We start from the raw sequence: 26,254 nt of genomic DNA on the forward strand, positions 1-26,254 counted from the left end.
GTAGCGTGCTCTATATATAGGGTGTCCCAGCTAACTTTAGCCAGAGTTTAAAAATATGCAGATATCTCGTAGCTCGACAGAACAAACGTAATTTTGTTTGCCGTCGCTTGGAGATACTCAAACTATTTCTTTCATTCCACCTAATTAGATAATCAGTTTTTTTTTATTAATCAACTTCTCAAATATTATAATTTGATGAGAAGTGTCAATGAGAAAATTGTAGAGCGAAGTTCCCGATGTAGCTTTCTGTTGCTGAATATGTCTTACATAAAAGCGTTTTTCCGAGCCTGAAAAAAGCCCGCGAATGCACGCAAAGTGACTCGAGCGGCTAGTCCCGCGGCAATATTGCGTGCATTTTCAGGCTGCTTTCACGCTCAGAAAAAAACTATTATGTAGCACGTATTGGGCAAAAGAAAGCTGGATCAGGAGTTTTTCATGTCGCTCTACAATTTTCTCATTGACACTTCTCGTCTAATTATAATATTTGAGAAGCTGTTTTATTAATTAGGACAAATGATATAATTAGGCGGAATGAAAAAAATAGCTTGCTTGTCGCGCGGCGGATTCGAACCACCTACCTCCGAGTAAATTGACCAGCCCGGTCGCCGATTTAGCCACTGTCGGTTCATCACACGCGCCCTTTAAAGCGGGGTTTTATATGCATGAAGAAGTAGACGCAGCGCTAGGCGCTACCCAATCACAGCTGTCTCCTAATGGAGGAAAAAGGTGAGATACCGCACAGGAAGAACACCCTGTCAGCAAATCCTTAGAGATCCATATTAAGGCGGAAGCCTTTAATGGCTCATTTTCAAGGTCATCTGCCGTTAGCAGAAACTGTCACAGCTTTCCGACCTCCTGATAGGTCTCCTCTGTGTCGTGACGTAATTGTCGCTAGGCGCAGGTGTGCGCCTCCTGATTGGCTCGCGCGCGTGACGTACTGTCAAGTGCAGGTGTCGGGGTAGTTCGGCGCCGCACGGGATGACCAATCACATCGGCACGCGTGGCGGCCGTGTGTTCGACGTTGCGCCCTTACGTCACTGTCGTCAGGCGTTTGAGGTGGCCTCCCGATTGGGCGCTGCGTGTCCTGACCTCACTGTCGCTAGGCGCGCGTGACTACCGTCTGCTTGGGTGTGGTGTGGCGGCGGCGGTGGCGGCAGTTTGCGCTATCGTGTGGGAAGGATACCTCGTCTCACCAAACCTGTGTCTCAACACGCGACGTGCGGCAGCCGCTGAACGCAAGCGGCGCTCAAGAGAGGCTGAGCGTATACGTCGCATCCATCAGGGCGGCGAGGCGCGTCCGACACCACAGAGTCCAGGGACGCGACGCTCCAACGCAAGAGAGGCAATGCGTTTGACGCGACTCGCTGCATCTCCGGGTACCAAGGCAAATGAAGCTCGGAAGCGCCGTGACCGCCATCTTGCCGCGGCAAGCCGAGCAAGTACAAGTCGAGCGAGCGAAGTGGATGATGAGGATGGCCAACTACACCCCGACACCGACATGGAAGACGCGTCTCCTCCTGATCCACAAATGGCGCTGCAATAGTTCCAGGTGGCCGCAAACCACTTTAACAGTCACTTCGTCCAGAACGACTTTGCAGGCATTTAATAAACAAACAAACATTGACATAACAGTGTACGAGTTGTGTGCCTCCGTGGTGTTTCCGACGCAACAAATCGCCATTCGCAATGGTGTCAGGCTTCCTCCGTTTCACACTTTAGTCTCAATAAAGTGTCTTCCTTTTATTTTTTATTTTTTTGAGGACCAGCAAGAGGCAGAGTATGTCACAGTCTCTCGGCACATGGAAAGTCCCCAATCTGCTGAGTCCGGTAAGTCTCAGCAGCAGTAATTAGCACAATTTTATGTGCATTTTACACTTGTGCGCATTGTTCTTCTTCTTGATGTCTTTTAGCTCAAAATGAAGGGCGTGGAGATCCTACCCCACGCTGGAATTCTAAGAGCGCATCAAGAGAAAGAGCCAGAATCAGAAATAATTGAACGTGCCAGTTTAGGTTATGCCAAAAAGGCTGGAGACACTGAGGCGCCACACCTCAAACGTCAAGCAGATGCAGTAGTTCAGACAACGGTCATCTACAGAAGTCGGGGTGAAGATTTGTGTTTGTCCAGGATGAGTTTGTAGCTTGTTTGACTTGCCGTGGTACATTTCACTGCATAATTAATTTAATTTAATTATGGGGTTTTACGTGCCAAAACCACTTTCTGATTATGAGGCACGCCGTAGTGGAGGACTCCGGAAATTTCGACCGCCTGGGGTTCTTTAACGTGCAACTAAATCTAAGTACACGGGTGTTTTCGCATTTCGCCCCCATCGAAATGCGGCCGCCGTGGCCGGGATTCGATCCCGCGACCTCGCGCTCAGCAGCCCAACACCATAGCCACTGAGCAACCACGGCGGGTGTTTTCTCACTGCATATATAGTTCACTATGTTTCGGTTATGTCATCACAAGTAAACATTTCATTACTCCAGAAAATTTTCTGCGTATCATAAATTCATACATCACTCTTTGTAGTAATGGAGACACAAGTCAGTATGCAGTCTCGTGCTGTCCAGACCTACTGCTTTGAGAGGCCGCGAGCGTCGTCACCAGTGTGCCTTGAACCCACATCTGACTCTTGTCACATCGAATCTAGAAATGACATACAGGGCAGGAACATTGATTCTTCCTATGCATTATCTGACATTAGTGGTCTCAGTTATGTGAAAGAGGGTTTGCAGTACTACACTACAGTACTGACCTAGCCTATGTAAATGTCAGAGAGGATGTAGACCAGACAGCACCGTCCCTCCATGAGGAGCGAATATTTATTGTATTTGAATCCTTAGTGGACCAGCTGCTATTACCATGCCCAGTGTGTGGACAAGTGTGCTCAGCTGTTGACAAAGGAATAAGAAGCACAATGCTGCGAGTTGAAAGGATGTGCAAGAACCTGCATTTTATACTTAAACAAACGAGCTGCTAATTCAGAGGAAACCAGCTGCAAATGTGTTACTTCCCGCAGCAGCCCTATACTTAGGGTGCAATGTTTCCTGATTTCTCAGAGCCCCGAGAAGTACAGCAATATAGGGTGCCCTACCTATCGTTACCACCATGCTGTACAGACATATCTTCTGATTCTAGAAATCACTAAGGTATGTGACACGATTACTAAGTTTGCAGTGAAGGCAGTTAAAATTATTTCACATAAGAGTATTTGCACTGTAATTGTATTCTTCTTCCACAGCTCTGGACTAAGCATCAAAACCTGCTTTTTGAAGAACTCGCTGAGAAGTCACTGCGTGTTGCTGGGGATGGAACAGCTGATTCGCCGAGTCACTCTGCCAAGTATGGTACATATTCACTATCGCCATTGACCACAACAAGGTCCTGCATGTGGAAACTGTGCAGGTGGGTACATTTTGCCCCAAACTGAATCATCTGGTGTGGGAAATTACATATTTCTGGATGAAATGTTTATCGCAATTTAAACCGTCTTGTAAAAAAATAAGTATTTTTTCATTCGACAGTCCGCAGACGTGAAGGGGAGCAGTCATCCACTGCTTTCTCCTAATTTTTCAGTCTAACGAAACGAAGGGCAGCAGCAACATGGAGCTCGAAGGCCTCAAAAGGTCTCTCAGCATTTTTGAGGCAAATGGAATGGTGATTGAAGTGATTGTGACTGACCGACTTTCCCAAGTTAGGGAGTTTGCTGCAAGGGAAGGAACCTTTGATCACATCTATGATTGTTGCACACTGCTAAATGTAAGCTTTCTGATATAAATCATTACAAAAAAAGAACGTATTCCTTAGAGAATAAAATGTATATCAGTTTCAGAGTTCACCTGCTTGCTTCACGCTTTTCTATGTTGAATGCGTTTGGTGCAGCGCACGACACGTGACAGGTACGATCCTTTTTATTTTCTTCCCATTAATACTCACTGTACTTGGATTAGCACAGTGACCTGTTCGGCCGATGTATATTAATTAAAAAAATTCAAATCATGGAGTTTTACATGCAAGAACCACGATTTGATCATGAGGAATGCCGTAGACGGGGACTCCGAAATAACCTGGACCACCTGGGGTTTTTTAACGTGCATCTAAACCTAAGTACAAGGGTGTTATCGCATTTAGCCCACATCTAAATGCGGCCGCCATGGCCGGGATTCGATCCCGCGACCTCGTGCTCAGTAGGCTAACACCGTAGCCACTGTAGCAACCATGGCAGGTCCGATGCATACGTTGATCAAGTCAGAAGCAATCGTTACCTTTTGGGCAAACTTAACGCGTACAAGTGTTGTTCTGTTGCAAGGCTGATCGCTTCAAAAAGGTCACTGCACAAAAATACCTTCTTGCCAATTATCTCATGGCCGGCACGTTTACGCCAGAAGATTATTGGTGACAAGGTGAGTAGAGCATTAGATATAGGGATGAGTTCTAGAAAATTTTCAGGCATGGGGTGGCCTATGCTGACGTAGCAAAGATGCAAGTGGAGATCGATACAAAAACCAGCCTTCTGTGAACTGATGACGATATTTCGTGCATTATAAAATAAAGCCTCTGCGTTCTTTCGACAGGTACACTTCGACATACAGTGGGGTCTGCTTCACGGCAGTCGCCGATGTCCAAGGCACGGTGTCGATGGCTTGACACAGCATCAAGAAGGACGCTTGTTGGAGCAGGGATGTCGGACTCGTTCCAGGAGTTTCTGCATAGGTATATTAATTATCGCTAGCGCCACTGAAACTATATGCTTAAAAGGAAGCTTTAGGTCGGGTGCTACTATCTAAATACATGTAAAAGAACAACTCGTTTATTTCGGCAACCACTGCACCAAATTTGACGAGGTTTCTGCATATAAAAACAAAACTTAAAATCTAGTAACTGTTCGTTTCGAATTTTCGATTTAGGTCGTAAATGTTTTATTAAAAACTGGCAAAAATCGAAAATTTTCAGGACTCGAAGTTATCAAGTTTACAACCCTGTAACTCAGTAAGTGAAAACGATATCACAATTCTGTGAATTGCATCTGATAGTATATCTAAAGCGGACAAAATTGGAATGTCAAACATGAATCTGAAAAATGAAGCAATCTGAAAATACAGCTTTTGCAATACCCTTAAACACAACGTCACAAATACACGTAAGACAAATTGACATATCGAATTTGTCCGCTTTGAATGATCTAATGGATGCCGCTTACAGAACCACGATATCTGTTTTTGATGCAGAGCTATTCTTTACTGAACTTCGTGCGTCTATTTTTTTGAACTTTCGAATTTCGGATAATTCTTTTCACAAACTTCAGGCCGTAAATCGAATTTTCGTTTCAAACAGTCACTAGAATTTAGCTGTCTCTTTCAAATGCAACAAATTTCATTTAATCAGTCCAAGAGTTATCTCAGAAAAACGTTTTTACGTTTTACATGTTTTTGAATAGGTCGCGTATGAGTTGAGCCTGAGCTAAAGCTTGTAAGGCGGTGAACAGTATACTAATAAAACAAGATAAGTATGTGTAGCTGCGCCCTGGTGGCGTAAAGTGGCAGTATGTAAAAGCAAGATTGACTAAATGTTATTCCTACATGTGTCTCTCACGTTGTGGAGTAGCTAAAAGTTGCTTTCTGTAGAGGCTCAGTCACTCAAGTGTTCTCATTAGTTGACCGTGTCGCGTCCATTTGGCGCAGGTGCTCTTAAAAAAATGTCGCAGTTTCTCTCTAAAGGCGAAGCATCGATTGCGATAGCAAATTAATGGACAGCTATACGAAGTACAATTAAAAAGCATGGCGTCAGCGCACACAGGCAAGCATGAACACCTCACACTCGATGACTGCGGAGAGTCGCTGTAAAAGCGCTTGCGTGAGAAAGCGCGGCAGCAGCAGCGAGCGAAGTGACCTTCGTGCTGTTCATCGCTTCAACGCAAGTAGCGTCGAGAACACAGCAAGCAAAAAGGTGCGAGCCGTCTGCAGATCGCTTTCAAGATTGGGCGCGCCCGACCGCGCGTAGCCTCGCAAACTACACAGTTGCTGTCGGAGTAGAACGCCGCCCCCCCCCCCCTTCCTCCCGCGTTGTCTCCTCGCTTTCCTCCCTGGCGCCCGTTATTGAGCTGCGGTCGTTGGTTCCCCTTGCGCGCAGTCGCGAAATACGAGGTTGCCGCCGAAGATCGCCGCCCCCCTTCCCTCTCTCCCATCCCCTCACGGCATTTCGGGCGACGGAAGACCACGCGTTTCCTCCCAGCTTTCCGCCCTTGCGCGCGCCTGATTGAGCGGCGATGGTCGATCCCCCTCGCGCGTTTTCACTCGCACATACAGCATACGGCGCGCGGCGACGGTTATCGCCATTGGAATTTAAACGGGACATCACGATGACGGCGAAGCCGACAACAGAAATGCGTCTGAAGTGTCCATATAAGTGCTATCGCAATAAAAATTTCATTACGTTGCTCACCTTCTCCGCAGAGGTTTCGTGTGCGAGGCGTCCACATTGCACTGGGTCCTCGAGCAGCGATGATCGAGGACTGGGATGACAGCTGCGGCTGCAGGAATATGTCATCAGCATAGGCGTGGTGTATCTTCTCCTCGTCCACGACGTCGTCCAAGGTGACGAAGAGCCCAATGTTGCCCTGGATGTTCCGCAGCATGGTGGCCGCCTTGCAGCAACTCGCGTCGCCGCGGCCCGAAAATCCCTCCTTCGGCAGCCAATTTTGGCGTCCCGTTGTGTCGGCTTGCTGCTCTATCATCCGCCTCGCCAGGCTGTAGTCCACTTTGTCCAGAAGGATTCCCGCTGCGAGCAATCTCTTCGGGGAAGGTATGGAGCAGCCGTGTTGTGGTCCAGTAGCCCGCTTCGCCGTCGTGCACAGCGCAGGTGATGCGTTCTCTGATTGACTGCCCCGACGCATCCCAACAAGCCACGTCATGCGCTTGCTTCCAGCGTGGCCGAGCGCCTCGCGGTCAGATCGCACGCGGTCTTCGTCATCTTCGCCGCACGCAATATTCACCATAATACCGAGACAAAACATGTTTCAGAACAGTTTGTAACCATTGGTTATAGGAGAAACGGTTGATAATATAATTATTTTTAGTGGTGTAATAAAAGTTGTCATTGCATAATTCGATTGGCGTACGAATCCACTTCCCTTTTCAAAAAAAGAAAAACATAGAGAAGAAGCTATTAGCCAGTTGTAACAATAGGCTGTCTCACTTCATTGCGTAATATGAGAAGCCAACAAACACAGACGCCAAGGACAACATAGGGGAAATTGCTTGTACCAGAGTCTTTCAAAGCTTTTTTGAAAAACTCTGCTTGTACTTACTAAATGATTTAAAGAAATGATAAAAAAATGGCAATGAAAGCGGTTGAACAAACAACTTTGTCGGAGGTGGATGCCCGATAATTCGGACGGCTTCGCGGCATCACCACGTACCCCACGGGGTCAATGTATGAGAACGTCTCTGAATCATATGGTATTACTGGTGCACCCCAGGGGTCCATTCTCGGTCCATTACTATTTATTATTTACATTAATGACCTACCCGACCTTTTAGATTCATCTCACTGCGTCTTATACGCCGACGACACCACCTTATCATTATCAGACACGTCGTTAATCTCATTAACATCAAAGTTAACTGCTGCGCTAACTGACGTTATAGAATGGTGTCGCAGTAATTACCTAATTATTAATGCCGAGAAAACTAAATATATGCTATTCAATAGTGGTCACAGGGTCCTAAATTCTCCACTAGGGTTAACACTTGGTGCTCATCAAACTCCAGCCGGTGACTTTTTTTTTTTTTTATTCAGATACCCTAAAGGCCCTTATGGGCATTACATAGGGGGGGGGGGGTTAACAACAGGAAATTTCAAACACAAATACAGAACACCGTGGTAAAGATCACCGAATACAACAAAAAAATATAAAAAGAGAAAAAAAAAAGGAAAGAGAATTGCATACATGATGAAAACAACAACAATAACAACACTCCGTACAAAGCATGTAGATACACTTACAATGCGTCAAAGGCATAAAATTCTGCTTTTACCCAACATGCGTAAAACTGCGCTTCAAATTACTAACAAATGAGTCATGATCACGTATAGAAGCAATTTCTTTTGGCAGCTTATTCCAGTGATGAATAGCTAAAAAGAGCGGTGATTGTCGCAGGAGATTCGTACGTGCAAACATGGGACGCACTTTGAAGGGATGGTCGAGGCGGGGAAAAATTTTTTGTGGGGGTTTGATATGGGATGCTGTAAAGGATGACGGGGTATGATACAATCTGTGGAAGTGGGAAAGCAGTGCTAACAGTCGTCGTGTTTCTAGAGACGGTAATTGGAGGGACTCTTTGATAGCCGTGATGCTGGATGTTCTAGAGTATGTTTTAGTGATGAAGCGTGCTGCTTTATTTTGTAAAGATTCCAGCTTGTTTATTAGGTAAGTCTGATTTGGATTCCATATTATGGAAGCGTATTCAATCTTTGAGCGAACTAGAGCTGTGTAAGCTAATAATTTAGTTGACTCATTTGCTAAATACAAATTTCGCCTAATGAATCCAAGTGTTTTATTTGCTTTCGAAATTATTTCATCAATGTGATCATTCCATGTAAGGTTAGAAGTTAAATGGACTCCCAAATATTTTAATGTAGACACATTCTCTATGCATATGCTGTTCATAAAATATGAACTTAAGTGAACGTTACTGGCTCTGCTAAATGTCATTGTTTTAGTTTTAGAAACATTAATTTCCATTTGCCATTGCTCGCACCAAAGTGAAATTTTGTTTAGGTCGGCCTGTAAAATATTAGTGTCTTCAGAGGTGATAATTTGTCTGTAAAGAACGCAGTCATCTGCAAACAATCGAACTGTTGAGGTCAGGTTGTTACTGATGTCATTAATGTAAATTAAGAATAGGATTGGGCCAAGTACGGATCCCTGAGGAACGCCAGATTTAACTTGTGCTAAAGCGGAAAAGTGATCATTTACGGAAACAAATTGGTAGCGATTGGTTAGAAAACTTGAGATCCAATTAATAATTTTACCGTGTATGTTAAGCCGGCTAAGTTTCATCATTAAGCGAGAATGGGGAACTTTATCGAATGCTTTCTTGAAGTCAATAAATATGGCATCGATTTTTATGGAATCGTGAACAGCTTGATGAAGATCAGATATAAGTTCAAAAAGCTGTGTTTCACAAGAGCGTCCTTTCTGAAATCCATGTTGATTGTTAGAAAAGAAGTTATGTTCAGATAAATATTTCATAACTGCGGAAGATATGATATGCTCAAGTAATTTACATGGAATACTAGTCAAGGATATAGGTCTATAGTTTGAGGGCACTGATCGGTCACCTGATTTATAAATGGGAGTGATACGACCGACCTTCCAGTCATCTGGTACAATTCCTGTATCTATTGATTGCTGGAAAAGGGCGGCTAATATGGGAGATATTATAGGTTTAGTCATTTTAAGCATCTTTGTGCAGATGCCGTCTGGACCTGGCGCTGAGTTATTCGAAAGTCGATCGATGGCCGATTCTATTCCCTCTGGTGTAATTATGAGATCATTCATAGATGAGTTAATTGAAGGAAACGTAAGGTCAGGTGTAATTGGATTTTCGTTTGTGAATACAGAGCTGAAAAACGAGTTTAATTCAGTCGCAGCTTCAGATGGTGAGAGTAGCTCACCGTTATTAACGATTGGTATAGTGGATTGAGAAGAGTGTTTAGGGTTAATTACTTTCCAAAACTTTTTCGGACAACGTTCTCCTGGACACTAGCCTCAAATTTGACTCGCACATTAACAATATTAAGAAAATAAACGGTATTTGGCATTGGCGCACTAATAAAAGCACGCGCCTTCTTTTCACACAAGGCTCTTTTATCACTTTACTTTGTTTTTATTCATGGTCACATTAACTATGGAATCGCTGCCTGAGGTAACACGTACAATTGTCACCTATCATCAGTTCAGCATTTACAAAATCAAGCCATTCGTGTCATTAGTAGCAGTCCTCGCCAGTCAAATGCATCCAAATTGCTCCGTCAGAACCTCATTTTAACGCCCGTGATCTTGTTTCAATACAATATAACAATCTTATTTTTTTCAATTTACTTAACAACCAACAGCTTTACGAATTCGTTGACACAAATTATTTACATAACTACAATAGAACTAGGTTGTCCTTTAACAGAATTTTTTTACTGCCCTAGGTATAGACTCACTGCATAGCATTCACGGAGTCCTTGCGCGACAGTTACGCTAACCGCAAGCAGCCGCGAGAGCCGCCTCATCTCGGAGGCCATGCCTAAAAAGCTGCGCCGTGGTTTTCCATGTTCTGGCTCGTGCTTCACTTCCGGCGAGTGGGAAGGGCGCCGTTTCCGGCCAATTTCGCCATCGAAAGCGCCAGTTTCTTCGAGCTTCCCGTGACGCACCCACTCGTATTTTCAACGTAATTTCTTGCACGGAGTGTGCTTTATATATAGGGGGTTTGAGTATAGTTTTAGTAGCTCCAACCGACGGCAAACAATATTACTTTTGTTCTGTCCAGCTACGTGACATTTGCATATTTTTAAACTCTGACTAAAGTTAGCTGGGACGCCCAGTATATATAAGAGGGTTCAGAGAACACTTTCAAAATTTTTTTGATGTTTACCTGTAGCAGACAGCACAGTTCTAGTTATGAACGGGTGTACTCGATGAGGCGGACATTACTTGCACAAAAATTGAAATGCATAATCGACTAATTAACAAACATTCACTGATTAGGTTTTTAACTAATTGCATTATGGCCCAAATTTGAAAATACAAATTCTAGCCGTGGAGTTCGCAAGGCAGATCCATTTGGAACGAATTCTCAGTAGAACACCAGTTTGGAGATAATAATTCCCGAACTTTGCGGAGAAATGCATTGGCGTTCCTGTTAATTTTGTGCTTGAATGCATAAAACGTCGTTTTTTCAAGAAAGTAACCGGAACGCCAATGCATTTCGCTGCAATGTTCGGGAATTAACATGTCGAAATTGATGTCATCCTTCGTTCCAAGTGGATCCGCCTTGCGAACTCCACGGCTTGAATTTGTAAATTGCAGTACGCGCCATAATGTAATTAGTTAGAAACTTAATTAGTGATGTTTTGTTATTTAGTCAATTATGTATTTCAATTTCTGTGCAAGTAATGTCCGCCTCTTCTAGTAGACCAGTTTATGAACTGGAACTGTGCTGTCTGCTACAGGCAAACATTAAAAAATTTTGAAAGTGTTCGCTGAAACACCATAAGTATGCTATCTGATCTGATACCAGGATTTTAAGTGGTCCGAAATTTCGTTGCAATTGTCATTTAAGCAAGACATAAGAATAAATTGTTCTTTTTTTAGCAAGCTAAGACGCTATTCTCTGTTTTCTTTTCCATCATTACTATTCCATCATTAAAATTTTAAGCGACCGAGTATTTCGTCCATTTGGTATTTGGCCCTTCTCTTCACGCCATATCTTACAACCTAAAGGGTAGCTCTGCTAAAGGCGAAGAAAGAATAATATTTCCGAAAATATAATCCCATCCCACCCCCCCTCCCAAAATAAAAGAAAGAATAAATAAACAAAAGGAAAATGACGCGCATTCCAAGATCGAAAGCAGCGAAGAATGACAGAAAATCAGCTTTATATATACCCTCGAAATTGTCCTTTTTGGCCATATAAACCAGAAAACCGAGAAACCCTGAGGAGGAAGAGCATGGAGCACGTTCACCCTTTATATTCAGGCCCATTTCTTCATTAAAGGTGATGGATGGTTGAGCTGACTCTCGCTCTAAACGGTGAGAGAGCCGACCGGCACGCGTCGAGGTTGGAAGCGCACCCATAGCGCGGCCGCAGCGTTCTTTTCGTGCAAGTGTTCGAACTTGTCTCGAACCCCGGCGATGTGCATGTGTATGCCCCTGCGCTCTCGTTCCTTTCTTTCTCACCTCGCGTTTCAAGGTGATGCAGATCCACGGCGCCGCAAGATGCTGACGCAATCGTATCTCGCCGTAAGTGATCGGAGAGCGTTCGGCGGCCATATAGCAGTGGCCTTTGGCCCTTCGGCGTGGGAGTAAAAAAGCAGCGGGCTGACGCCATCGGAACTCGGCCATCTGTCTTCGGGCGCGGCATATCCCGCTGTCGCGGACTGAGATCTCCATTTAGATCGTTTAGGGGCCCCCCTCTCTCTCGTTGCCTGCTCGTGCGCGCGCTCACTCTTTCTCGGCCCGGGCTTCTCTCGCTTCCAGCACGAGGGGCCAAAGCAGCAGCGAGCCTGTGGACAGCGCGTGATCATCGATCATGAATACGATCTCGCGCAGCTGGGCGCAAACGAGCTACCGCGGGACGGGCAGGCCGTGCCGGAATGCGCGTGTGTACCGAGGGGCTCCGCGGACACGAAGTTACGAGAAGGCGCCGCTCCTGCAGCCCAGCGCGGGCTTCCTCCGCGCCGTCAAGAGACGCGCGAGCCGCCTCTGACAAGAACCTGGCACGGCTAATGAATGATGCCCGCCCCATCTGCGCCTCTTCTGTCAGCGTGGTCGTTAAATGGCTGGTGTTTCTCGCACGGTGTTGTGTAAGATCATCGACCCCGCGATCCTGAGTTACAGTACGCGTCGACAGCGCCGGAAAGCGTTTTTTCTTCGATCTTTCCACTTTAAACAGTCGGTATTCGCGCACCGGTCGCGACAACGTGCGCTCCGCGCCTGACAATAAGAAAACAAACCTATTCGAGGGGCAGCACGAATGTGCTGCTGCCATACTGTCATCCGAATATCTTCAACTTCATCGCAGTCCGTATGTGTCGCTGCCGCACAGTATCGTTTGCAGTGGAGCCGTGGGAAACGTGGTATGTTGGGAGGCTGCGGACCACTGCGCCAGCTATTTTATGAGAAGGGAAAGGTGGAGAAACGCCTGGTCTGCTAAAACAAGGTGAATGCGCAATGTGTAAACGAAGACGCTTGGATTATCCGATAAGCTTAGTTTATTTTTGAGTGTTCTTGTTTTCTAGCGACGGAGAGTGCTTTGTTTTCAAGCCGAGTTAATGAGTCGGCTGTTTATATCTTCTAGATCGCGTGCTGTGGTTTTGTCGTAGCCAGTGATGCGTAGCCAATTTACGAAAGCGTCTGCTCTTGTTCGTCTGCTCTTTTATCTCCTCTTATAAGCCGCAATGTATCTGAATTTTCCATTAAAATGTGATGCTGTGACTTTGTATAAGGCTGAGAAACTCCGGAACTTCTAGAGATATAACGTAATATAGGTCACGTCTCATGCCTCATGACATCAAAATAAATGTGTGATCTTATGCCCTGTACAAATCCTTACAAAATAAAGGCCAAGGGCTGCCTGAGACAGATTTAGATTTATTTCAGATATCAAGCTAGGCTATATTATCAATTAACATATGCCTGCCCCCTCCCTTTTTTTATATTTTTAATATTTTTGTAGCTGGCACAGACGCTCGCTTCGAATGTAAAATGTGCACAAGTCATCAACAGACCTTGGACGGCAGCAATGATCGTGTTACCGCCTGCCGATAACAAGAATTCGGTCTTGGTGCGCCAGGGTGAAACAGCTTCCCAACGGCTGCTTGTAAAGGAGCCAAGAAGCGTCAATGCTTACATTTCTGCAGCGGCGCATGTAGGATGCGCATCTGACGAAGCCATCTCCTTTTCGTAAGTAAGACATACTAAGCTATATCACGTGTGAAAATCTTGAGCGGGCGTTTTCCCCAGCTGTGCACAGCTGCCGAACGCGTAATATCTTGTGGGTGTGTGTTGTTGCTTTTCGGTATTTTTTCTTGTTTGCGCTGAACATGCATAAATAAATGCGCGAGATTTTCGGTGCAAGCGGAACAATCAAGGACGGCTTGCAGGATGGTAAAGACTTGAGAAAATGTAGTGTAAAGCTGCTAGAAGAAAACCGGGAATTAAACTCTAATAATGCCCAACTTTCTCGTAAGATTGAAGAACTACAGAACAGTATCAGCGCTCCAACAACTTAGAAATCAAAGGAATACCACTTAACGAAGAATGTGCAGTTGCGTTGAAGAAAACTGGCGAACATGTCCAGGAATAAGCAGCGGAAGCTGACATCGACGTGTGTCATAGAGTGCCTACCGCGCAACATGATGAGACGAATATAATCGCACGGTTCGTTCCACGAAGCAAGAGGAATGCCGTCCTTTCTAAATCAAGAAAGTATAAATGCTACCAATCTCGGATGTCAGTTATTTTTTCCAGTCTTTGTTAATGAACACCTAACCCGTGAGATCAAGCAGCCCATTCGTGCAACGACTCAGTTAAAAGACAGAACTCAAGTGGTGATTTGTCTGGTCATGGGGGGGGGGGGGGGGTGCAAAGTCTTCACTAGGAGAGATGAAGCCTTCTCAGCAAAGCGCGTTGTAACCGTGCATTATCTGGAGATGATGACCGGAGGCACTGAATACATGCCCCTTCGCCCTGTCTGTTACACAGTGCTTCAACGAAACATGGCTGTTCCTACATCGTGTACCTACCTTGACCCACAATTATTTCTATGCTCAAGAACCCCGTAAGCAGCTTCCAGTATTTCATTTAAACGCACGCAGTATTTGTAATAAGCATGATGAACTACTTCACTTGTTCGGGTCACTCTCTGTCAACACTTTCGTTATGTTATTCACAGAGACATGGCTATGAACTGATGAGAATCCGCCTTACTTTGCAAACTATTTGTACACTAGTCTTCTACGACAGTATAGCAGGGGCGGTGGTGTTGCAATTTATGTCAAAAAAGCCTTCCCGACAAGTGATTGAAGACCTCTCAATTGTAGGCAGGTATGTCAAATGCCTTGCGGTTTGTATTTCGACAACAATCGTTGTGCCTCTCCGTACGTGGGCCACCTGCCGAAGTGCACTTCATTTAATTTGTTGAAAAAAACTCTTGGTTACCTCGGTAACACAAGGTCTGTATTTCGTGGTAGACGTCAGATGTCCGACGATGCGTCTTCAAAAGAAATGTCCGACTTAGCAAGCTCGGGCCTTTGCAGGCGTGAATATGATTACCAAGCCAACCCGTCTAATATCAAAGCGTGCAACGTAAACTGACATCTCCGTCACGAATGTACACACTCCGCGGTTAGTACTGCTGGTCTGCTTGCTGTCGACATCGGCGATCACCTTTATTTGTTCTGTTTTATACGTGTTTATCATAAGAATGTTAAATCTAAATTTAATATAGTGACTTGTACTATATTAACGAACAATCATTGGAGACATTCCGTTCACTTGTGTGCACCACAAGCTGAGAGTGCACAATAAATACCAATGACACGAATAAGGCTTATGATGCCTTCTCTGACAAACTTATGCAGCCATATTACCAGGATCTTTTATTTAGATCAATGAAAGGAGAAAACAATAAAAGAAGGAATTGGATCAGCCAAATTCTTTTTAAGAATATTGTATGGAAAACAATAGTATGTTCCGCTCATTCGTGAAAACCATACGATACTAACATATTCACAAAGTTCAAGAAATAAAAAAAGATCAGCTAAACGGTGAAATAAATACTGCGAAAAACAGATACTATGAAAATTTATTCACTCTGTAACAACTTCTGCTGGTTTTGGATTCGGCCTTACAGCAGCTAGTTGATTAATTACTTGCCGCCCATGGCTAATTACAACCCTAGTGATGAAGTGGGCGCGCGGCGCTTGTTCTTAGTGCAATTGAACGCTTATGGTGGTTGCAGTTTATTAGAACTGACATCTGGACGAGTTGGGTGTAGCTTCATCTTAACAGCGAGAAATGGGCAAGGCCAAAGAACGAAACAAGAAACGTGACATGTTCTGATCCCGTTGCTTCTTTCGTTCTTTTCCGCGTCATTTTGGTCTGGTACTTATAGATGGTTGCAGTGTCTAGTTTCGAAGTCGTGATGCAATAACTGAGGCCCGGCGGGCTACTGCAGTGGTTGATGAGAATGAGCACGCTCGAGCACGACATCCCGCCTGCATTACTTCACTTCAATTGAGAATTATCGCGAACCAAGTACAGGAACAGGGGTGAAGAAAGAAGCGCACTTCAAACTTGGGAATGCGTGTTGCACTCTCTCTCTCTCTCTCTCTCTCTCTCTCTCTCTCTTACTTTCGCTCATCAGACAGACAGATCGATACTAGTGACCACTACCGTGTTAATGAAACAAGACAAAAAAAAAGAAAGAAAAGAAAAAGCTTTCCTTTTTGAACAACTGTCACAGTGACGAACTCACAGGGAACAAAGAAGGGAAAAGGGTATCAACATTGCAAAACCTGCTCTCCACCATTATGGCGTGATCCTTAATCATATTTTCGCACGCAAAACCACAGAATAAATGTTTTAAACCTTCTGCATTTTTTCTGATGGATGTACCACTTTCAACTTCATGCGTGAGATTTTCCGCCTATTAGAAGCAGGTTATCCTAGCGTGGCAGTGGCCACTGTGGCTGAACGCCTAAAGAAGTCGATTTCGAGGGGAACAGACGTGACTACAGGAAGCAGTAATAGCAAGAAAAGAGTAGTGGCTATTCCCTACATTCATTCAGTATTGCACAGGCTCAAAAAAGTTGCAAGTAGATATGGTGTTAATGTTGTTTTCACTGCTCCCAATAAGCTAGGTAATATATGCGCTGCCGTGCAGAGGCGAAAGGAGCAGGTAAAAGGTAAAAAAAGAACAGATACTTGTACAGGGAAGCACATCAAGAACAACCATTTTACTGACTGTCGTATGGATGTGGTATATAAAGTTCCCTTTAGCTGTGACCATTTCTACGCAGGACAAACGGGGCGGTGTATCAGTCAGAGGCTAATGGAACATAAAAGGTTGTTAACCGGTGGATCGCCTACTAATGTTTCCTTACATTGCCAAGACTGCCAAGATTGTAACTGCACGCCTGAGTTTGATGAATGCGCGATATTGTACTGGCATAGGAATAAAGATACGCCTCTTATTGTCGAGGCATGGCATATCAATAATGGTGGAAGTGCGTACGTGAGTCAGCCTTCGATTACCTTACATAAGGAAGAGATCAATCTTCGTAACAGTTATCTCTCACGTAGACCGGCACGTGTACCCGATTGACACGTGGTGCCACCATTCCAGAGCATGCGCAGATGAGTTTTGTGTCTTTCTTTTTTCGCCTCAGTGCTTCCTTCAGTTGATAGTCGACGTTCGTGTTGTCCACTTTTCTTCTTCTCTTTTTTTTTTTATGGGGTTTTACGTGCCAAAACCACTTTCTGATTATGAGGCACGCCGTAGTGGAGGACTCCGGAAATTTCGACCACCTGGGGTTCTTTAACGTGCACCTAAATCTAAGTACACGGGTGTTTTCGCATTTCGCCCCCATCGAAATGCGGCCGCCGTGGCAGGGATTCGATCCCGCTACCTCGTGCTCAGCAGCCTAACACCATAGCCACTGAGCAACCGCGGCGGGTGTTTTTCTTCTTCTGTGTCCGTGTCTGCACGCCTTGCCTTTTTTTGCATTATGAATGCTTAACAACTAGCTCAGCTTTCTTGTCGTTCTCAGCTTCATTTTCCGGTCTCCAGTTTCTAGGTTGACCGCCAGGCCAGCCAGGCTCTCGGTACAATTAACATGAAAGACATAACAAAGATTTCCATTATGTTAGCAGAAGTAAGGGTGTGGGGATTTTTTAAGGGTACCTTAAAGCACCTCGGATAACCCGAAAAAACGATTTCGCTGCCGCTAATCGTGCTTTTTTCGGTAATTTCTTCACACGCCGTGAGGCTTACAGCGACAGTCGCACGAGGTGACCAGGGTAAACGCTGTCGATTGGCGCATACGCGAGGGTCACAAGCTGCGTTCCTTTTTGTCACGCAATCGTACGCCCGCTGCTGATCGTTGCCTGTTGTGCGCAATCAACTAATTTCCCCTCGCGCAGTGCAAAACACGTTGCATGTGAATTTATGTACGTGCGTAGTGCGCACGTTGATTGATTGATTTATTGATTGAAAACTTTATTGTTCCACCGAGCTGGGGTGCCCGCCTCTTAACCTACACGTAGGTAGGCGGGGAGGACGAAGCAGTCCCCGCGCGTTGAGGACGGTGAGTCTTCGCGGCCTCAACGGCCAGGCGGATTGCTCGACGCTGGTCGTCTTCAGCCTCGCTCTGGAGCAAGGCCTCCCAGGCTTCTCTACTGTCAATGTTTTCCTTGGCCCCTGGGGAGCCAGCACACTCCCATATTATATGGTCTAGCGTACCTTTTTTCTTACAAATTTTGCAGAGGGCGTCTTTATAGTCCCTTGTCTGTGTTAAGTAGATCCAATGTGGTGACGTATAATTGTTTCCCTGGAGGCGTCGCCAAATGCGAGCCTCCTCAGTATAGAGGAGGCGCTGGCACGTGTCTTCTAGAGAAGTATGCAACGCGGAGGAAAGAGCACCGGTGGGAAGGGGGGGGGGGGGGGGCGAAAGCGAGAAAGAAACCGCTCGCTCGCCTTCGAGCTCAGTGGTTTAGGCGGCACTCGCTGTAACGCTAGTGCATGCATCTATCAAATGCCAGGTGGATGTCGCGTGGTACAAAGGTGCTCGTAAAGCCAATTCTTCTTGCGCTAAAACTCCAGCGCATGCCATTTTCTCCTCCCCCCGCTTTTCTTTTTCTTCTTCTTACCGGTATGACGCCATGGCAGTTACCTGTCTTGAAGATAGTTGTGCTCGGATTGCATAGCGGTGCATGTCTGTTTCTCTACATTTTTCTTTTCGTTTTTTTGTGCTAGGGTGTTATATAGCTGCACCAATTTTTTTTTTTTTAGGTCACCTGCAGCAGACAGCAAAATTCTAAGACGCGACTTCCACGAGCAATCAAAGGCGTAATTTATTAACAAAATTTCCCTGGTTAGCTTTTTTTTACTAAATAATTTAAATAATTTGCAGCACATGTTGCAAATTACAAATTGTAGCTAGTGAGTCTGCAACGCATATCGACTTGGAATGAATTCTGAAGTTGGCACCGGTTTCGAGATATGCGCCGTAAACTTGCGGTAAAAGTGCACTGTTGTTCCGCTTGCCTTTTTAAGAAAACGCTGTTGTATGCATGGAATCACTAAAGTAGCCGGAACACCAATGTATTTCGTCACACACTTTCAAAATTATTATCTCGAAACTGGTGTAATCCTGAGAATTCGCTCCAAGTGAATACGCCTTGCGAACTCACCGGCTACAAATTCGTAAGTTGCAATTACCTGGCATACCTTCAAGTTCTTCACTCAAAAAATACATTTGGCTTGCCATTAGTCTTTCTCTTCGTTTGTTGGCAACTGGCTCATCTACTTAAAGGGCCCCTCACCTGGCCCGATTTAACAGTTTGGTAATCCACTGGAACTTGCCGAACGCCGTCTAAGGGGCGCTTTACCCGAACAATTTTTCGAAGTGGCTCATTATTGAAGAATAGAGCAGAAATTGAAATGTCGCATGGCCATGCCACCCGGAGGCAAGCTTCAGGGCCGATACAGCCTTTGCCTGGGTTAGAGTCCGGAAGCCCCCCCCCCTGACTTACCTTCCTTACCTTCTCCCATAGCGTAACCGAGGCATCGCGTCACTTTTACGTCAGAAGAACCGCTTCCTTTCTTTATGTGTGTGTGTGGGGGGGGGGGGGGGGGTCATTATTTGCTGCACAGTTTGCACTTCCAGTGGAGGCATTGCGCGATCCGCATGCATTGGATGCTTTAGCGAAGTCACGTGCCGTAATCGGTTACGTTGCAGGCAGCACGTCTTATGGAGAGGAATTTGTGCGTGTGACTGCGACTCTGGCTGAGCGGGGCTCCGTCAAGAGAAAAGGCACGCAGGCTTCTGTTTAAGATTTCCGCTGTTTTGGCGCCGCGTAGCCGTTTGATACTTTGCAGATACGATTGCCAGCACGTGACCTATGCGCCGCCCTTGCATGTTTGCAATGCTCAATCCTGCGATGCCAGCTCTGGAAGGCTTTATGTATTCTTTTGATCATCATCAGCGATGAAATATATAGCGGCGTCAGTGTGTATGGTAATTAGTGTGTCGCAATGCTCTAAGCCATGATCGCACCTCCCTCTCGACATTCCGAAGGTTTAAAAAAAGTCGAGACTCAGCTTGCCCGAACTTGGTTTTCACCACGTTCACGGCGGCATCGCGCCAAACGCTTGAGCAATATGCGCCGTTCGTTCGGTGCTTCGATCCCATCGCGGGATGGCCCGCGCGGTCACGACCCCCATTCAGGGCCCAGGGGCTCGCATGCCTGGAGGGGTGGCGAGCACTCTGCGCGTCGGATTTGGTGCGTCCTGCGGTAACGAGAAAAGCGGCCAGCTAAGCGAGAAATAATGGAAGCCGCTTGTTGGGAGCGCGTACCCCGCTCGGCGCCCCGCAGACGGCGGCGCGTGCTGCTGCCGCAGCATCGCGATTAATCCGCCCGGCCCATCTCGGCCCGTTCGCTGCCTCGGGGGATGTGCGCCGCGGGGCAATCGCGCGGTGCTCGTAAATTCGCCACCACATCTAAGTCGTAAAACGAGAGGTGTACGCGGAAACGCAGATTTATGCGCCGAGGAAAACGGCGCTCGAGCGCGCGCGCGAAGAAGCGCCCACTCAGCTGCCACGGCTGGACGGCGGTGTTCGAGTGCCTTGTCTGGTTAATGCACACGCAACTGCCAGGCTCGTCCGAACATTGAGTACAAACATTGTAGCGATGGATGTAGTCACGACTGTCGACAGAAACTGGTCCCGCACCACCAGTTCTTGAACGGACCAAAAGTATATATAGCATATATTGCGAAATTCTCACACCCAACTGCGCACTTCAGCGCTTCACAGAGCAGCCGAGCCGATAGCTTCGGTGTTTTAGTGTATACTAAATTAAATTCTGGGGTTTCACGTGCCAAAACCACGATACGATCATGAGGCACGCCGTACCTGGGGCCTCCGAATTAATTTCGACCACCTGGGGTTTAATGTGCACCCAGTGCGCGGTGCAGACGGGTGTTGTCGCATTTCGCCCCCTTCGAAGTTTGGCCGCCGCGGTCTGGTTTCGATCCCGCGACCTCGGGCTTAGCAGCACAGCACCAAAGCAACTACGCCACCACGGCTGTTTACTACACATCGCGAGCCACGAACTCGAATGATCTACATCATTTCATCTGCAGACGAGACACAGAGCGCGAAAACATTTCGTGCAGATGGCTGTGGGAACGCTGGAAAAACTGCGCCCGCGGCTCTGGCGCGGACACCCGGGTACCCACACGGCATATTCACCGGATGTTCTTGTTACGTGTATACATTTTAGGTGTATTGACTCGAGTTGTGTTAGCTTTAAATTACAACTCCTGGGTGATTCTGAATTCTGTGCCGAGTAATTATTCGAATAACAATAAACACTTAAGGTCGTTGTGCACAACTCCCGACATGCTGCTGACTATCGCTTTCGCACGCACTATGGAACCTTCCTCTCCAACACAATGCAGTGGCACTAGTGGTATTTACATTTTTTTCATTGGGTATGGAAAACGTAAAAGTGAGGGCCCCAGGCATCGTAACTGTCGCACCTCTCGCTGAACACGTGAACGGTCCCGCGGCCGCGGCGAAGATAAAAATAACGGAAATGATGGGTAGAAGCGACGGAAAAGTTGCAGTAAGGTAGTATGAATGAATGAATGAATGAATGAATGAATGAATGAACTTTCCGTTCAAGAGAGTGATGGGGCATCGGTAGGAAAAAAAAAGAACTCGACAGAATTTGACGGGCTCCTGAGTCGCGCGTTTCTCGACAGCAAATGCGGCAAGGAAAATAAATGAACGTAAACAAACATATATAATACACAATAGGAGGTTACATTTTCTGCAGAACGTGCAAATGCCGTTAGGTGCCGCACGTCCTGCTCGTGTATTTTGCTCGTAACAGAGTCTGGGGCTCAAGGCAGTAGGAATTCGGAGCACTGACGCAGCAACTGGCTCCACACCTGCGTTGTGTGCCGCGTCTGACGCGGTGTTATGATGCACCGCTTTTCGCGGTGTATTCCGCAGAGAGGGAGCGTCCGGGGCATTCCCTTCTCTCTCTTAAAATGCGTTGCTTTGCCTTCTTTCTTTAGCACGTGATGCATCGCGCCCTCAGCGTTAATCTGGCACGAGCGGAGAAACAGACCAAGGTTCTGGGGTGTTTCGCGTACTTGTAGTGGCACATTATCATTCTCGATAAATAATTCTACAGTGAGCACATGTACGCTTTTACGCAAAGTGATTTGTTAGCCTGTTAAAATGGCGGAGATTGAGTTAATTAAAAGGCCGCATCATTTCCATGCAACTACCTGTTTGGCGTCTTGGGAATTGCTACAAACGTGTGACATATAGGTAATGAGCATTCGGTGCGATTTCTCAACAAGGGCTGTGTCATTTACGAGCGAGGTCGCGGGTTCGGGTGCGACGGCCGTGTTCCGACGGGGGACAAAGTGCGCAAGCGCTCGTGCACCGTTCTTTGTGTGCATTTTAAGTTACCACCGGAGGTCAAAATTAATTGGGAACCTCCAACTACACGCCGTCCCTCGTAGCTCATCTGTGTATTTTCGGGAGGATAATCACAGCAATTCAATTAATTTCTTTTAATTCGTCTTCTGCACAGTTCCCGCCTCTGTACCACCCCATCTGCCCTCGCCCCTTAGAGCTCGCACTGTGACGAGGTTGGGTCCGCAACACACGCGCGTGATAAAGTGAGAGGCTCGCTGACGCGGACGGATGTCGTATTCTTGGGTTTTTTATTCACCGTCGAGGACAATATGGCCGAGACAGAGCAGCTGTGCTTCGCTCGCGGCGGGTAGGTTGGCCTGTTTTAAGGTTGCGCGTGGCCGAGACAAAAAGCGCCTCAGTTACAGCGCGTCCCGCATCCAAGACAGCATGGTTGCCATTGCGAAGACTCGGTGCGCACTGGTGCTAGGCGTGTTGTTGTCACTCGCTACCAGGAGCGCCCAAGCCGCCCCACCACCGTTGGACGAGAGTGAGTTCACTGCACACAAGTTTTAGCACCATCTCTAACTACATTTGTCTATAAGGACAGAGTTCCAAGAAAACGTCTGTCCTTACTTTTTTTTTTTTTTTTGCTTGAAACGCTAGTGGCGGTACTGGAGGCCTTAAGGCAAAAATCTTGGCTAGTTGGTTTTTATTTATTTCTTCATACTGTCAATTCTTTCGCAGGGTTATTACAGGAGTGGTCTTTTGAGGATAGCATACTCATAAACAACAATAATAAGAAGGAGCATGAAAACAGTTTGCTAACATGCAAACAAAAAGAAGGAAGAGAAGGCGTGCACAACGCATAGTACTTGCGTAAGGGTAGTAGTCCGCATAATATAGAAATAAATAACTGTCTAAGTTACAGAATAAATTCAATTAAAACTCGATCTAACGAAACCCGATTTTACGAAATTCCCGATCTAACGAAGAAATTTCTATTCCCCGGCAAGTATCCATAAGGTTCAATTTTGTCATCAACCCGAATTAAAGAAACTAGCCTGCATTAAACCCGATTTAACGAAGCTTTTCCAGAAATAAGCGAGTAAAACATGCTGTGATTTCTTTCTGATTTTGACGCAGACGGGTCTTTCTTCGCGCGCGCGCTCTAACGCTATCGCCTTAAAACATCTAGGCACTCTAGTCACGGCCCTAGCTTTATTTTGACGAAGCTGCACGCCGCGCCCATGCACGGAACAACGGACTCGGCAGTCGCCAGCGTTCTTACGTACCAGATGCCGCTAGGGGCGGCGGTAGTTTGGCCCCCCTCGCGATCTTTTCACACGCGCAGGCGTGGGTTAGTGGCAAATACAGTGCCGCAGTACCTTTTGGGTGTCGCTACGTTACAAGTTTAGATTTCGCAGGACCGAAAAATCCCTTACTCGATTTTCCGAATTTCCCGATTTAACGAAATAATGCGAGCGTAGTCATCACTTTGTTAATTCGAGCATAAATACAGAAATGGAAAGCATGCCATTAGGGGAGAAACATCATATACGAGGATAGAAGAACACTTATCTTATTTTGGAGATAGGAAGCAATTATCTTCTCTTGTTTGGAAACACTCGCTGAATGTACCACATGAAGGCGACAGACATGACGTTTGCACCCCTTCTATCGCTCTCAAGAAAGACTAAGCTGCGAGGTCCACATACGCGATGAGTGGTTTTTTATCACCGCTCCGTGATGTTCACCGGTACTGCCTGTGCATTAGTAAACCAGTTCAGCGCCCACTGCGTGACTTCCTCGAGCAGTCGGGCCTCTCCACCTGGCTGCTCTATACGTGTCCTAACAGTGCCAGTGTGTGCGGCCGGGTGACAAACTCTCTCGAGGAAGTCGCTCCACAAGCGAACTATGAATAACCTTCACATATATAGTCGCTCTGTTGCATATATGCGAATAGTTATCTTCTTTGCTCTATGTCCTCTCTCCTTGTCCTTTTACTCCCTTAAGATTAAGGTCTGCGATTAGGAAAGCCCTCCTGAGCGCGACAAAAAGCGTGGTGCCGCAAGAAGCTTGTTTGTATAGGAGCTTCAGGCTCACTCTACCGATGCACTAGCGAGATGACTGTCAACCCGGATTTATTGCGCAAACACAGCTGCAGCTGCGCACTGCTCTTCGAGATCCCGTCGTACGATTTTAGTGAGTACACGCTATAGTTAGTATAGCGCCTACGGGTTATCTGTTAACGCGATGGGTGTCCGCGCGAGCCACTGCGCATGCGCAGAGTTTCTGTAAAGGCGCTCATCGCGATAGCGGATCGCCCATCGTACTATGCTAGAAGGCCACTAAAAGCCCACCGATAAGGTTCTATAACATGTGTTTAGTTCGCGTTTTAAACGTAATATTATTCTCTATTCCAAGTTGTCAAAAGTTCAGTTTCTTCGAGTTATCTTCGTGCTAGATACAGTAAGTTCGTAAGTACACTCCTTTTTAATTGGTCAACTAAGACTACGCGCATACACTTCTGTAGTGCATGTACATGACATCTGTGAAATACGCGCTTTCATTTACATGCCGACATCAGTTTACCTCACGTATACGACAAGATATATTTTTCTTGTCGTACCCTGATGGACGAACAAGATGGTTTCGACCTTATATAGATATCTATACATAAGGTAGAAACCCTGATGGTTCACCGTTATATAAACTGTGGGGGTAACTGTGCTTACGCGCGGTCCGGCCGCGGGTTCATGCACGAAAGTAGCCTTTTTGTGTCTTACATGTATGCATCAGTGCCGAGCTGATGGATACTTACTGTTCTTCACATGTGTACATGTACATGTCCACATTGCGCACATAAAGTGTATTGCTTAGCTGAGCGCACTAACACCAGCCTACAAATCCGCGTCAGAAAGAGAATCGCTTACTTTGTGGGCTTATTCAAATTCAAATTTAAAGCCTTTCGACTGCTTGGATTTTACAGAAGATGACAGAAACGTGCAGAATGTGGAAGTGTCCAGAGCCGATAAAAAGCACCAGGATCACGCTGTAAACATCGAGCTGCCGCACAACCAAAGGTCCCCCGACCACCTCAAGACCAAGGTCGTCGCACAGAAGTTCAAGTGACCACGTCTCTAACCTCCCCGCATCGTAACAAAGAACAAGTTTGAAAACGATTTGCAACGCAAGCCCAAAGGAAGGTGGATAACGATAAGGTCATGAAAGCAACGCTGCGGTCTGGCGTGGTTTTGTTCGTCGACTCATGCACTAGTTTTGCCAACGCATTTTTTTAGTCTTGCGCAGTTCTGAAAGAACACCTCTATAAATTGTGTGCTGAGCTTGTTTTTTGTGTCTGTGTGAAATACATCCGTTGTCTCAACAGTTGCCACGATCACACACCCGGTCACACACCCTGCAACAGTGCTATTGGAAAGACTACCACATATTGTTCCGCAAGTACAAATGGCGTCCTAACCTGAGGTACGTTTGCAATGTTCGTCTCTTTTATTACACACTGGGTTGCTGCGATTCTTGTCATATATATGTGCGTCTTCGCTTGGCTCGCGTCAGCTTTGCAGAAATGTCACCGCTAAGCGTTGCCATCGAAATACGCGCAAGATAATCACGAAGCATAACATGGATCTCGTACGTTAACGCTTCCAATCAATTCTCTTTTACGCTCTCTCACTGTACTCGCAGCTAAGGCACGATGTTTATAGGTGCCGCGTCGTAGAATCATGTTTTGAACAAAGGGGCAGGCCACCTGCACTGGTTATTGGAATCGATTTGGCAGCATAAGGAAACAGCAGCAAA

At 46.2% G+C, this 26,254-nt stretch overlaps 1 protein-coding gene and 1 long non-coding RNA gene across 2 annotated transcripts; one reads left to right on the forward strand and one right to left on the reverse strand.

Annotated features, from left to right (window-relative positions):
- Window positions 1–7,784: 7,784 nt before the first annotated feature.
- LOC140215217 (uncharacterized) lies at window positions 7,785–9,022 on the reverse strand. Its single transcript, XM_072285899.1, has one exon. The coding sequence runs from the start codon at window positions 8,742–8,744 to the stop codon at window positions 8,034–8,036; it is 711 nt and encodes a 236-aa protein (XP_072142000.1). The 5' UTR covers window positions 8,745–9,022; the 3' UTR covers window positions 7,785–8,033.
- Window positions 9,023–12,313: 3,291 nt separating this feature from the next.
- On the forward strand, window positions 12,314–25,778 carry LOC129388192 (uncharacterized). Its single transcript, XR_008615224.2, has 3 exons — window positions 12,314–12,933; window positions 13,450–13,676; window positions 25,425–25,778. It is a non-coding gene; the product is annotated as an uncharacterized lncRNA (long non-coding RNA).
- Window positions 25,779–26,254: the final 476 nt, after the last annotated feature.

The sequence above is a fragment of the Dermacentor andersoni genome, chromosome 1, assembly GCF_023375885.2.
Source record: "Dermacentor andersoni chromosome 1, qqDerAnde1_hic_scaffold, whole genome shotgun sequence".
NCBI classification, from domain to species: Eukaryota; Metazoa; Arthropoda; class Arachnida; order Ixodida; family Ixodidae; genus Dermacentor; species Dermacentor andersoni.